Here is a 15777-nt window from a genome sequence, read left to right on the forward strand (position 1 = left end):
AAGGTAAAACAACAAAATAATTAATCAGCCTACAAAGAAATAATCAGTGTAAATTCCAATAAAATTATTGGACATGTTTATGATGATGGAGTAAACACTGCATGTCATGTTATACAAAATACTCACGCTTTATATACAGGCGCCCCATGACTTCAGCATTGCCATAGCTGTTCCACACTTCACACACATACGTCCCAGAATCACTGGGCTGCGTGCTCTCGATCAGCAGCCCTGTGATGGTCTGGCGGAAGCGGCTGTCAGGCTCCAGAGGGCTGTTGTCCTTCAGCCAGCGGTACTTGGGCGTTGGGTAGCCCGAGGCCTTACAGGGCAGCTCCACCCGATGATTAATCATCACCTCTCTGTGGTCAAAGCCATCCAAGATGCCTGGCTCAGCATTGGTGGGGTCTAGATGGAGCAGAGAATTTAGTGTTAATTAGCGGTGAGCGTTGCCAGGAGCTTGATAGTGTAATCCAATATTGATTTTTGTGGGTCAAGATTCTGTTCCATATACTGTATATTTTGTTATGCAAGGGAGAGAAGAGAGAAAGAGACTGTGTTGCTACAGTTCAAGACAGGATTTTATTGTGGCAAAGAAAGTGGAGAAGGTTCTATATATTGGATCTTGTTTATCCATCCATCAGTCTGTCTGTGATTACTCACCAGCATACAACATAATCTACAGCCTGAAACAACCTGTAATACAATGAATGTTTTGTTACTGAATGGCCCTATATGGTCTGTTCACAGCAAGATGATTCTCTCTGTGTGGAGTTTGCATGTTCTCCCTGTGTCTGCGTGGGTTTTCTCCTGGTACTCCAGCTTCCTCCCACAGTCCAAAGATTGAGGTTAGGTCAATTGGAGAGTATGAATGGTTGTTGGCTTATATGTTGGCTCTGCGATACGCTGGCAACCTGTCCGGGGTGTACCTCGCCTCTCGCCCAATGTCAACAAGCATTGGCAGTATAGATAATGGGTGGATGGATTTTTTAAAACTTATTTGATGTGTAGAACAGTTGTCCATCACACTAGGAGCTAAACTGAGCAGACAATAGACTTGGCCATAACTCTAAATATGACTTAACATTAACATATATGGAGTTTGCTGGTATTGCCACAACATGATGCAGCCATTATTGCTGACATGGAATCAGGCCTCATGGATCTGTAACATCCTGTTAGTTTCCGTGCATTTTTTTACATTTCCTGTTTTAATATTAACTCTGTATAAATTGTTCTTAAGGCCAAATCACACATATGCAAATGGGCAGTGGCAAACCTTGACCTCTCATTTGTGAGGAGGCGAAAAAAAATCAGTTTCCTGTGGCAGAGCAAATCCTCAGCATTCCTTGTCATGGAGTTCATGCTCGACCAGCGATATTCGCTTCACATTCGCCTGTGTGTAACCTTGCCCTTAGTCTTCAGTTCTCTTCTATATTGCCATTGCCAACCCGTGTACATTTCTCTACATGTTGCCTCTCTGTGTATGACCTTTGATTTGATTTGATTTTGGTTTGTCTTTGCTCAACTGATATTGAGTGTATGAACCCCTGGACTGTGAGTAAAGACCTTGTACTTTTAACATGTGTTTAAGTCTCATCATTCAACTGTTGTTACAGGTTCAGCCACAATATAAAAAAAACAGTTAGCTGTTGTAATCAGTACTCTGTAGGAATAGCCATTGCTTACCTGACACAATGAGACGTGCACTGTTGCTCTGACGAGTCTCGCCGGTGTAGCGGTGGCGTGTGGTGCAGCGGTAGTTATTCAGCCCATCCTCAGGCAGGACGTCCAGAATGTACAAGGCTCCCGTGGATGGGATGAGATATCTTTGTCCTGAAGCAGATAAAGACAAGAGGAAACATATGAAATACAGCAGTTATGTTGTTGTTATCCAGATAAAAATAAAAAAATGTTGTGCATTATAAAGAATTTATTCACTTCAGCACAACTGAAAGATCTTTCTCCATAGGGTGTTGATGGATTTCAAGCTCACAGCATACACAACCTTATTATTTGTGAACAAAGTAAAAGTGAGATATGGATTTCTACTGTTAACTCACAAATAATTGAAGAAATGGGGTAAAATCTGTATCTCCCAGATCATGTATCCATACATTTCAAAAATATAAAAAAGTTGGTAAAATCAGAACTGCATATTAAAAATTTGACCTCTAACAGCTTTGATTGTCTTGTCTATGACTTCTGCTGTTGCAGAAACACTACTGGTGCCAATGTCTGGTATCTGAAAGCCAATCCCCCTTTAGCTGTCACAGCCAGGTCTGTGTGTGCGGTAATATTATGTTAATTCTCCAGATCAAACCAGCTTGAGTGGGGTTGTCAACATCCATAAGGAATGAAACCTTCCCCTCCGCCATCACATGGATGCCCAACTTCCCATGGGAGCAGATTGATGTCAAAACTGATCGAAAAAGCAATTTACAGGAGATTGTCTTCACTGTGTGCAGTGGTGGGCAATGCTGAGATAGAGGCAGCTTAGGGAAGCCTTTAAGGCCTGAGGTAAACAGCCCTGTCAAGACTACAGGTAATGTTGACGGGGTCACAAAAAAAAATAACGTTCACCTGACATCACAGATTATTGCATGGAGTTCAGCACAGTTTATAAAAAGTTTTCTCCTCAGCATTTCTCACTTCTGATTTTTGTCAATATTTCGCAATAAACATAGTTTACTAATTGTAAATTACCTGCTGACTGAGCTAATAAAAGAAGACTTGGATGTGACAGTATTGTAAGGGGTTGTGTTAAATTAGGGATTGATTCCTGAAAGAGGTTTCTAATTTCTGTGTGTGTGTGTGTGTGTGTGTGTGTGTGTGTGTGTATGTGTGTGTGTGTTATTTTAGTGACATTAAGAGGACCATAAAACAATATGAAAACTTGGCACTGTGCAATAATGCAAACTTATACGAAAAACCATATAACTGCATTGAGCTCAGTGTGATAAATTATCAAACTCTAGCAATTCATCTTCTATGGAAGATCATTTTTATACTGTGAAGCATGAATGGGCAGAAAATGGCTTTTTATGAAGGTCCAACACTTAAACTGTACATCTAACTACTATTTAATTACATCTGTAGAATATTAAGAAGAGGAGAAACGCACGTTGGCCCTAACACTGCTGAAGTTTTGCTTGTGATTGAGGTAAAAAAAATTATATTATTGTTTGAAAAAAGATCAACTGCTTAGATTAGCAAAAAAATATCTCCCTGCATATTTGATTTTGATTGCACCGCATATCTGAAGGCAGTCATATCACAATTTTCTCCAAAAGTAGAGCGAAAACTGGGGCTGTGTGGGAGCTGCTAAACCAGATTAGCGGTGGGTAATTCATTTAACTTGAACAGGGGGAGCTGTGGGGGTTTCTTGTGATGTTCCAGAGTTATAACGTGTACAGTATGGCGTGTTCTTTTGAATTCATGTTTTTAAAAAAGTGGGTGGTCTGTCAAACAAAACCAGAAATTAGCATAAGACGTTCTGACACGAGAAATTCCACAATTTTCTATTTGCAGTTTGCTGGTGCATTTGTTGTTGTCCGTGAGGAAGGCCTTCCAAATAGAAATTTCAAGATCCTATGAAAAATGCATGGACAGGCAAGTACGGAGGTTTCTCTTTTCTGTATGGGTTAACAAATTAGACGCCACCTCCCTTAAGTCACGTAACATCATCCCCTGTAGATCATAGATTCTTGGGCTGCAGTCTAGAATTATACGACACAACTGTCTGACAGAAGAGTTTGAGTGAGATATTGATAAGAGACAACCTGAATATAACGTTACACTCTACACTAATGTTAACATCAAACCACTACATGCTTTAATTTTCCACTTGAGACTCATATCTTTGAAGGAAGCAAAGCAGGCTTAATGTGTTTCTATTTAAAATGCATTTTCATGTTTATACTTGCAATGAAAAATCAACCTTGAGGGGTTAAGCAAATGAGGGGGGGGGGGGCACAAAGAGAGAAAGAGAGAGAGAGAGAAAAAAAAAAGCACTGCTATTGTAAGCATTGACCTAGATAGAACCGACAACAGATTCTACAGATTTGATGTCCTGAAGGGGTTTCACTGGTTTACATATAGGGCTGTTAGATGGGCAACCAGCAAGTGGAAAAGAGAGAGGGTGTGACTGTGTGCTCAGTGTGTGTGTACTCAGTGTGTGTGTGTGTGCGTGTGTGGTGCCGGTAGCCATGTATGCATGCCAGTATGTGATTTGATTGGTGGGAGGAAATCTTCTCAAAGGTTGAGGAGGCCAGATGCAAAAAAAAATAATAAAAAAAAAACATTTTCACAGAGAAGTTATGTTTTTCATGCCATTTCATTTTTAATTTTTTTCGAATGGCTTTGCATTTCTGTATATTTTAACTAATCGCACATGGCTGTGACCAGTTAAGAAAGATAAATATGAAAGATGGGAAATATTTTACCGATAAATAAGTACTACATGTGGAAGAAAAGGTGGAATCCCCGAAGACTACATACGACCATGCTGCAGCAAAAACAAAATTCAGACATCTCCTCAGAAGCTGTCCACTCCACACACACACACACACACACACACACACACACACACACACACACACACACACACACACACACACACACACACACACACACACACACTGCCTCGTTCCCTTTTTTCTCTCCTCCCTTCCCTTCTGGCTTCTCCATTTTGATTCTGTACTGGTCCTCTGAAATCTCACTGTGGAATCCATCTTGAGTGAGACAAAATGGTATTTCACTCCAGCCGCTGTGAGCTGCTGCAATTTTCTCTTCAAGCACCTCTATGCTCCTGCACTGCCTTTTAAGATGTCAGAGCTCTGTTATGACAGGATGAAGTGCAGGCAGAGGGAGGGGATTTCGAAATGAGAGCTATTGTGTTGAATTGGACAGTATTGTATCTGTTCCTCGCGACCCGTTCCCCTTAATCTGTCTGCTTTGTCTTTAACTCACTCAGAACATGATACATTAGCATTTGGGACCAATTGCTTTTCACAAAACCAGCATGTCAAGTAGGATATTATGCACAATGCCCTGTTAAACACTAAAACGTGTTCCCAAATGCATTAAAAAAATCCTCTGGACGGACATTTCTGTGTTATTGTCAGAAAGTGGAGCCCCTTCCTCTCCATTCCTTCACAGCCACTGCCACTGTAAAGTGAAAAAGTGCTCCACTCCTCCAAACACATTTTATCTAATCATCCCCACTTTGCCAGAGACAGAATCTAATACAAGCAGCAGGCTCTCACTCACAGCAGGCTAAATAAGCCTCGACGTACAGATGAGCGAGTGTCACAGCGCACTCCCTGCCAACAGACGCTCGCAAGACGCTGTGATTTAAATGAGAGCTGAGCTGGTTACATCTAAGGTGACAATCAGCGACTCGGTAACTGGAATGAATTAGTGATAAACTTCCAATTTGTTTTATCCCGACTGGTCATGCCAAATCAATTGACTGTAAAAGAGGATTATGTGTGTCGCAAATGATCTACAGGGATTTCCTCTGCATGCAAATACATACGTGGTACAAAACTGCAAAGTACAGAAAGAATATGCGAAACTCAATTGTGAAATGACTTTCTTGTTGAGCTGTTGATTGCTCTTACATATGTTATGTGTAGATTTCTGGTAAACAAAATTTTTGTTTACATTGTGATTTTTACCCCAAAAAATATTTTATATAGTATTTTTTTTGTATTTGACCTGATCAGGATGTACCCCGCCTGTCGCCCAATGTCAGCTGGGATTGGCTCCAGTCCACTCCCACAACACTTATGGATGAATGGATGAATCATGGTTTCCTCTTTATTGCCTTTGTCAATTTTGTTTGACCTTACATCAGCATATAGCATAAAGCCAATGTGCATTCACGGTACAAACAAACAAAACAGGGAAATAAGAAAAACTAGATACTTTAGCAATACAAGAATAACTATTTTTGATGAATTACAAAAACAATATGACAAAACGTATACGACACCATGTGAGTTTACCGTCTGGATTTAATGGGTTAAAATGTTTAGTGCAAACACTCCTCTCATCTGTCGGTGAGTCAGAGAAGTTATTGTTTAAAGAGGACGTTGGGACCGGCTCTCAGTGCACTGTGAGTCAGACGGTGAGGAGGGACCCACTTCTTGTTGGGTCAGCAGAGACAGAGTGATGATAAATGGGCTTATGAACGCTCTACGTCTGTGTGGTAACTTCGCTGGCCCACTTCAACTCTCCTAGGTCAGACCAGACATTAAAGTTAAATTAAAAACAGATAGCTGTCTATCATGGGCTTTCTGTAGTGTACACTGTATCTGCACTAAATGCACCAGCACAAATGTTACTTAAAATGATAGTGTGGGCTGTTGAAAGTGGATACAACACCTCTTCACAGCTTCATCTCAGATATAATTTACTGTTTTTATCTTGACTCAGATGCTGATACAATCCTGCAAAAACCTGTGTGAGGAAACACTGCATTGACTCCTTTGGTGGTAATATGAGAGGAGAGAACGCTGTAGACTAATATCTGCCTGCTCAGAGTCGTGGCTACTTTGCATGGTGAAACAGGGCGCAGGGGGCCGGACGTCAGATCGCAGCTTTAATCTGATTTGATTGCGGTCAGATTGCAGGACTGAACTCTACACCGCAGAGCTCCTCAGGACTGCGTGGCAGCATGCAAAGAAGCTGGAACGAGCACCATGACTATTCTGCAGATCTTACCAAGAAATAACTTGTTAATCCGTCTGACTATCGATTTTTTAAACAATACACAATCACGCTATGTCCAACGATGCCTGGTAGCGTATTGTAAGTGCCGTGCTTTAAACGCTGAGCTACTACACACAGCAGACCACTGGGTGAACGTGGACACCGTGGCTCTCGCCTGGATGCATTTAATTAACACGATGACTCTGAAATCAATAGACGACATGCTAATGGTCAAACTACTGCAACACTCTTTAAATCAATGGATACAACCTTCTCTGGTGACACAGGAGCGTCATAATACAAAAATAAAACCTGATGAAGAATGAACAGTATTTTTTGTAAAATAAAATGCATGGTAATAAACGTCAACCTTGTTATATTTTGTTGAAGATTTTCTTAGAAGATCAACTAAGGTCATTTTGCACAGCTCATCCATCTATTGACATTGAACAAATGTGGTCTGATTCTATTCATCCCCAACAATTAGATACGTATTTACATGTCTTCACCATTGTCGGCTTATTTGAGTGTGTTGCATGTTCAACACTGTTGTTGTAGGTAGTTTGAAATCTCGAAAATTTCACAAGGATTCTAAAAACTCAGTGGGGGAAACAATGGAAATTGATAAGGGTGGTGACACACTCCCTGCATGGAGAATGTCTTGGTTATCGTTTTGGTGGCCGTGAGGTAAGAGCAGCCACAATTCCTGCATAAAGGTCCATTTTTACAAATGTGTTGAATTGGTGTGTTTAGTCTGTCTCGCTCTTCAATTGTGGGTTTCTTTTTCACTGTGTTTTAAGATCATGTCTGAAATAACTGCAATTCAGAAAAGAAAGAAGACATTGGAAGAGACGACTGGCACGACAATTGAAGGGATTGAGGCCGTTATTGAGAGACATTGACGATATATGCTACCAAGGTGACCAACCAGAGCTGTGATCTGCGTCACCATGAAGAGTAGTTACTCACGGTTTTGCCTTTTCTTTACACGTGATGTGCACAGTTCTCAACAAAAATGTATCAGAAAATGTTTTGTTGATAGTCACACTGACATCATATTAGTAGCATGGGATAAAACTGACCCTCTCACTTTGGTTTCAAGCATGCGAGGCAGTAGATTTCCAATGCTCTCTCTCGCTCTCATTTTTGCTCTGGCAATGGGTAAACCAAAATCACGCTTTCTATACTTTCAATGTAGAAAGGTAAATGAATAACCTCTTATATTTTGGGGATGGCAAAGAAACAAATATATAGTGCAGATTATTACTGCACCAAAAGAAAATGTAGACTTTTCTAATACTTAAACTAATGCAATCAAAATCCGGATAAATCCAGAGGCCCTCAGCACCTGTAAAAGTCACCTATAAAAATCTCTTTCTCTCAATGCACCTGCTGTGTGAATAGATTTAGGATGTACAAGTAAACGACAGAGCTGCCATTGAAGCCCTGGTGAAGAAGGCATCCTTGGTTCAGTGAAAGTTTTGGCATCAGAGCTGGAATGCTAAGAGAATCTGTCTCTTATTCAGCCTCAAAAACCTCTGTGTTCCTGTTTGGCTCATTCTACTTCCTCTGCTGCTTCTCCTCTCTCTCTGCTGCTAGGTCTCTCTCTGTCTCCCCCCTCTCCGTCTCTCCCTCTGTGTCCTGAATGCTAAAACAGTGTTTGGCTGTGTCAGAACACTGCAATGAAATTCTGCAGTCTCAAACGCCCACATCCAGTAAACATTTTCGTTTACCTCGATGTTGACCCTAAAATGTATCTTTTAGCGGTAAGAAAGACTTCGACAAGTTAATTAAGAAATCCTACAGAGGTCAAAAAAGACACTGGACATAATGGGAATTGGTTTAAATCATCCTCACATAATTTTAAGTAAAGATGAGATGTTTGATTTGAGGCACAGATTCAGGGGATAGAGGATTACTGCCAATGAAGATCTGTCCGTTGAGAGACTTTATGCATGAACTTTAAGGATTTACTTTAAAATATTTCCTTCCTGGTGCGTCTGCCGTTGTTGTTGTTGTTTTATATAAATTTATATATGTTTATCACATATTACGGACACAGGTCAAGCTACTCCTAGACCTACTCTTACCCCTGTTGCCACCCTCTCCCTCTCACCTTCCAAACTACTGGTGATTAACACATATTGATAGACAAGGGGGGGAAATAGACAGAGACAGACAGACGGACAGACAGTCAGGTGGATGGACAAGCCCAGAGTTTTTCATAACTTTGCGATCACCTGCTCAGCCCTTATGTATTTCACCTGGGTTTCATTATCTCCGTCCGTTGTGTATTTAATCCCCCTGTTTCCCCTCTCTCCCTTTTCATCAGTTCACCTCCCCGGTGTTATCTCCAGCTTCTGCTCGGTTCCACTGTTTCCCAGAGTTTCTTTTTCTATCTGCCTGCCTGTCATCTGTAATTCTGTTTATTTTCATTACAACAACCTGCCTTTATTGTGTTGCTGCATTAGGAATCCTTAAATTGTGACAGAAGGCTGTTGGATCACAAAGAGACTTATCTTTCTTTTAAAGCATGCATGTGTGTCATAAGAATATTTAAATTCCTAAATCTAGTATTTCAATTATCTAATGTCTACTAATCAAGTATACATTTTATTATAATCATGTTTTTGTCATGGCTTTACACACGCTCTGAGGTTTAACAGCTACATCATGAAGCACTAATTTGATCTGAAACACTCCAGTTAGGTATTCAAATATATATTTCTTTTTTCAGAGGTATATTTCCAAACAGCAGGACAGATGGAGTGAAATGCAGTGACTGGTAGTGTTATACCACCATTGTTTTAAATTAGAAATGGGTTTTCATTTACCATAAATAATTTGTGAACTGTAATCCATGCAAAAAATGTCCAACTGCCACGAGATGAACAATTCATATTTAATAAACAACTGAACAAGTGAAAGATGTCATTTTAATAAATCATGGGACCCCCGCTATTTCTGAGTATTTTCCCTGTCACATCAGATTGCTACATTGCTGTAGGTTTAGTGGTCACAGAGACATGTTATCTTGCAGAGAAAGCAAATATTTACTATTATAAACAATGTGAAAATATATATTACATATATATATTATATATAACATTTTAAATATAGTTTTGTAAACATATCTCTGAAAATAAAAATTTGAGAAAAGACTGTAAAAGGAAGAATTACTCACAGATTATGGCACTGCAATGCATGTTGTCAATAATGACATAGAGCTATAGCCTGAGGCTACATAAGCTTCATATAGTTTTTCTACAGTTTCAGAGATATGCAAGAAGATAATGCTGTTGTTAGGGAAGAGGAGCTCTGCACCTGTGTGAAGAGATAGTTTACGTCACGATGGGAGACCAACCTCGTACAAGGGCGCATGGAGAGAGGATTAATTTTGCATTAATGTATAGTAGCTTGCTGAGCTTGGCTGCAGGCAGGCATGCACACATGTGTGCACCTACACACACATCACAAAAACTGCTGAAAAGGAGAGTCGGGTCTCCAAGGTTAAAGAGTCTGGGGGTTGTTGATGTCTTTGATGAGGTTAGCAATCCAGTAATCTCTGCTGAACCTCAGAGCCATTAAACAGCAGGTTGCTAAGCAGACCTGTGCATTCAAGAACATCAAGAGGGCAGCATCAGAATAACAACAGTTGGAGCAGGTTTTTTATGTTGGTGGAGACAATACACAATGTTTTTCCGAATTCATTGTAAAATGGGCAACATGTTCAATGTGCTTCCACATGTTTTTTTTTCCCGCAGAAGAACATAGTAAAAGTTTTTCAAATACATTTTACACTTCCTGTGAACACTGGTGATTGAGATTTCATTTAAAACCACTGAGGTTCAAACCACAGTTATAATAAACCACTTTACCAGTTAAGTGTGAAAGCAAGAGAGAAGGAAATGTGGAGATACTCATATTCCAACAACCGTTACCTTCCTGCTTCTGTGCTTTGTCGTTGTCATCTTATGATCAGCCAAATGGCCAGAAAAAGACTAATTTACTATTTAGTGTTACTACATTACAGTGTACTGTAATTTAAAAAACATCTTTCACCCACAGCAGGAGAAACTGTTATCAACTGTTGCGCTGTGTGTATGACTCTATGTCTGGAAAATAATACTCACAGATGGATAGTAAAATGAGTAATTAAATCAAGCCTTTTATTTCCACCATACTGGAAAGAGGATGTTGGCTTTGGGCTGCTCGGGTGTGTGTGTGTGTGTGTGTGTGTGTGTGTGTGTGTGTGTGTGTGTGTGTGTGTGTGTGTGTGTGTGTGTGTGTGTGTGTACCCAACATGTGTAACAGTCTGCCATCATAACCTAATTATTGCAGCAGCTTAACAACAGCAATTAGCACATTTCCATCAGACGACACTAATTTGTGAATTCCATTCAGGACCAACACACAAGAGAAAGAGAGAGAAAGAGAGAGAGAGAGAGAGAGACTTAATTCACTGTTGAGATACTGGAAATGCTAAATCCATATCTATAGAGCTGTGAAAATTGCTTATGGTAATTGCAGTTATTGTAAAACTAGGCTGAAGCTTTAATGAAATTTCAAATTTTGATCATTTGTTTTTTGTATAGTCCCCCTCCCCCCCGGGGGCCCATGTTTCCTCATCTGACTCCCCAATAAAACACATTCTCCCAACAGATGATTGGTTCAACAAACAATGATTTCACTCTCTCACTCTGGGGGAAAGTAGAATCCTAGTTTGGCAATATTCATAATCTTAAGTGTAAATCTTTCTAGTGTTATATATTTGAACCGTAGGTGTATAGGAAATGTATAATGACCATATGATTATTTGTAATCAGTTAAAAAAAATCCACAAATGTCCAAGTCAGAATTTGAGCAAAAACTTACTACAATAACCTGTAGAAAACAAAAAGTAAACACAATACCGACAGCTATCTTCTTTTATATATATAAATATACATCATATATTTTTATATATCAATAATCAAGGTAAATGTAAAGTTCATTTTTCTCAAAAATGGTTTCTCACATTTTAGATAGTTCTTTAAAAAGGAAGTGTATCTGAGTGTCATATTTTCCAGTTTGGTTTTTTAATTAGTTGTTTGATGCTATATCCATGATCACCACTGCATTAAGTCTGGCTCCAAATGAGATCAAAGGCACAAGATGGCAGCACCCCTATATCTTGTACAACGGGTTCAAGTGAAGATTTGTCATCCATTTTTATATACAGTCTATGAGCAGGACAGAAAAACAAAACAACGTGCTGAAAGACACTAAAAACTGAGGGGAACTGGAGTCAACTGAGACTGGGGACTCATCAGCAGGGAATCCCTTTGATCACTTGAAATGTCTTCGCTATTGACAAAAAATTCCATTTTTGAATTAATTTGTACATTTCTTGCTAATATATCTCCATTCATCACCTCTATCAATGTTTAGTTTTGGTTGAAGAAGTTTGAATGTATAGTTTGACTGTGCCTGCATTACTGCTGGAGGGCTTTTGAAGTCGTTACTCTAATGGAGCAAAAGTGCACCAGTCAAAAAATGTTAAAGGTTGATGACTCCATGCAGCAGTCATTGTGCATACAGCTGCCTCGGAATAACATTCTCCCTCCCTCTTTCCTTGCCCCCCCTTATTTCCCCATCTCCCTGCCTCCCCCCCCCCCTTTACTTCCTACGCAGAGATGCATGTTGAGTGATAGGCCTGTGGATGAGTCTGGACAGTGCGTCTGAGGCCCTAGTTTTTAATAGGGTTCTGTTCCCAGTAATTATGCTGACACAATTTGATCAGCGCGGGGCTAAGTATCTTCATCTGAGGGAGATCGGGGGGAATTAACGCTGATGTAATAAGTACAATTTGTCACTATTAAGACGGAGGTGTTGACAGGCACTGGTGTTGTCAGGGCAACTGATGGCGCTCCCTTGCTACAGTATGTATTCTGCTCTTCTGCTGCATCCGGCGAGCAGAGCTTTCAGGGCCCCCTCAATAATCGATTCCTCGGGTTGCTCCGCACAGGCAAAAGCACACTATGCTATGACATACTGATATATACGCACACAGTATAATAAAGACAGACTGCACCTGGATGTGCTGCAGCTTCACACATTCGCATGCGAGCACATACACTCACCGCAAATACAATACCTACAAACAATTCAACACATAAGCCCAAACCACAGTCCAGCAGCTCCTGTATATTAGTGTCGTGACTGAAAACTGCTGCCAACTGAGATGTGGACCACAGTGGACACTTTGTCTTACAGTGACAAAACTGAAGCACTTAATGTCATTAGAGCCACTCTGAAAGCATGTGTGGTAACAAGGGTAAAGAAATGCACTAATGAGATAGGACTTCAGGCCTCGCTCGTTGCTGAGGAGACAACTAATGCCGAGATCTTGACCCTCTAATCCATCTCATTGAGCATTTTTTCTGAAAGAAATCCACATTAGCTATTTATACAAGATGCAGCTAAGCAGAGAGAATCACACTGCCTCAGGGAGATCTGAACCACAATTGGATTTTTGTGTAATTTTATTTAATATACACAATGCAGTAGCATTGTAGTAGTAGCAGTTACTCAAATGCAACTGCAGCCAGGATTCGTAACTACAACAGAAGAAGCAGCTCTTAAAAACGTCTACGTGTTTGCATTGCATCCAAACAACTGAACTGATAATTGAAAGTTGTCTTTAGTATTATGAGTATATGTCTTGCACATTGTCTTGCACATTGTCTCTCGCATCACTTCCAGTTCATGGAAACACAGAAAAGCAGACACCATCGGTAACAATGAACTATCATTAATATAAATAAAGCAACACTATGTAACTGAGCAACAGCGCCCTCTGCAGCCACACGTGGTGAATAATACTGTAAGGCCTCTTGTCCGAGCGATTAGAAGGTTTTCATGTAGAGAAAATCAAGGCCTATCAATGTGTTGAGCTCTGACTGAGTACAGATACTGGTCCTTTAAACTGCGTCATCTGGATTGTACCTGCTCACCAAAGTTGCATAGAGCAAGAACAGGCATTCAGGGTAAAGAGCGACACCAATCTCTCTGTTTCAAGTTAGTGAACCATCAAGGTAGTTTTATAGCTGCTATCTTAGTGTTAAAAAGTTGCATAGTGTTAATTCAAATAAAAAGGTCTTACAGTGAAACCTGTGCTTTGGCAAGCCAGATTGTGAAAAATACCTGGAGTGTTTTGTGTACTCGAACACTTCACCCACCCCTCCGATGGCACAAAGGTGAGGAGATAATGAGTGAATTTTCCTTTCTGGGTGAACTATCCCTTTAAATGTATAAATAAATTAAATAATACCTTATATATCCTATATCTATAGCCAAACATTTACACTATTTAACACATATTGGATAGTTGGTTGGTACTTATTTCATTTATTTGCTTACTGTACAGTGCAGAGGCCTCTCTGCTAGACTTCACAAAAACATATCAGTAAGCTCACCTGTCTGTTGATGCAGGAGGAATTTGGTGTACAGACATCTCGTTCTTCACAGATATAACAAACACAACCTCATACCCAGCAAGCCCCCCACCCAAAAAAAGAAGCTGAAGCACGACCACAAAATCATAGATCTGTCCACAAACTGATGAAATATCTCCAGCATCAAGCTGTGGGTCAATCGCACTGCAATATACAAAACAATCTCTGACGCAATCTTCCACTATTTTCAAATCCATGTCCACAAAAGACAATGATGGAAAACAGCTTGAGTCATCAGTGAGTAAGACGATGTCCTGTCTCTGAGCTGTGGCGTAATAGCAACTCATGCGTGGATAAATGATGTATCCCACTCACTGGTCATTGCGAGACAAACTAATACCAGAATAAACGAGTCACGTTTGAAGAACGTACAATCGCAGCAGAGCTAAGATGTAAACAAAACAACATTCCAACTTGCAGCGGGTTTTCCCTCCACCACATCTTTGCATAAGTGCCAATAAGTACATTAGAGAACGGAATATAAATCTATCAATTTATTGTTTGACTGAGGAAATATAAGCCATCAAAACTATTGACAGCATTTGTCATAAATTAAGCCGAGATTGGAGAATATAGTGTTATTGATGGCTGCCCTTTTAAAAGCTTTTGGAAAAGGTCAGCATATGTGCAACCCTGTTAAGATTGCAGCAAACTGCAGTGAAAAAACTGTGCTTAATTATTTTATTAACAATATTTTATGTTAGCCATACAGAAAATTAAATAGTTTAACCAAGATTGTCTAAACAAATGTGAGATGGGCTAGTATGTAGTTTTATTACAATTAATCAACCTCTGTGCTATAAATTATATACAGCAGTTTTTTATCTTTATTTTTTATATCATCATAGGTGGATGCGATTAAAAAGATGCTATGTCCATCATTAAAAAAATCTTTTAATCAATACTATTCCCTCTCCTGATTTTACTGAGAAATACAAATGATCCTTTTAGGCAAAATCTGGTCGGTAGAACATAGCAGCTTATATAAGTATAAGTAATAAATAACTCACGTAACTACATATCACAATTCTGGCAGATACGGCCTAGGTCTAGGCTTTGATATTAAACAAAAGAGCAATGACTAAACTCCAATTCAGAATGCAGCCCTCTTCTTCTTCGTGGGAAAAAACTCAATGAAGCGTGTAAAAGGGTCAGAAACTTACTCTGGAATACACATTTGCCTCAGGCTCTCATTTACCTGAGAAAGCAGGTCACAAGGATCTAAGGAGTAGGGAGATATGGCACTAGTGAGGACCAGTCCCCTGTTTTATATACTGTATGCAGCAGTTACTAAAAGAGTTTTCGGAGGAAGGAAGACAATAAAGAAAGAACGAAACATACATGTGGTGTCGATTTTTAGCAAAAGTACACAGCAGGTTTCTAGCCACACCCCAATGCAACCACATTTAAATTGCACACACTTATCAATACCAACCCCCTGAATATGTCTGCATTTTTTCATCAAAATTCACATAATTCTCTGACATATCAATAACAAGGCTGAAAATCTTTGAATGTTTAAGAAAGTGAAACAAATATGTCCTTAATCCTCCCCCCTGATCAGGAG

General features: G+C 39.8%; 1 protein-coding gene across 5 annotated transcripts in view; it reads right to left on the bottom strand.

Annotated features, from left to right (window-relative positions):
• The window catches only part of dscamb (Down syndrome cell adhesion molecule b), a 121651-nt gene that overhangs the window by 44453 nt on the left and 61421 nt on the right, over window positions 1–15777 (bottom strand). For all 5 annotated transcript variants that reach the window (XM_034604174.1, XM_034604175.1, XM_034604173.1 and 2 more), the window contains exons 4-5: window positions 1687–1833; window positions 127–405 (exon numbers count right to left, since the gene is read on the bottom strand). In XM_034604174.1, the coding sequence (XP_034460065.1) occupies window positions 127–405; window positions 1687–1833 (426 nt within the window). The remainder of the gene's footprint in view (window positions 1–126; window positions 406–1686; window positions 1834–15777) is intronic.

This window comes from Hippoglossus hippoglossus, chromosome 13 (assembly GCF_009819705.1).
Source record: "Hippoglossus hippoglossus isolate fHipHip1 chromosome 13, fHipHip1.pri, whole genome shotgun sequence".
NCBI lineage: Eukaryota > Metazoa > Chordata > Actinopteri > Pleuronectiformes > Pleuronectidae > Hippoglossus > Hippoglossus hippoglossus.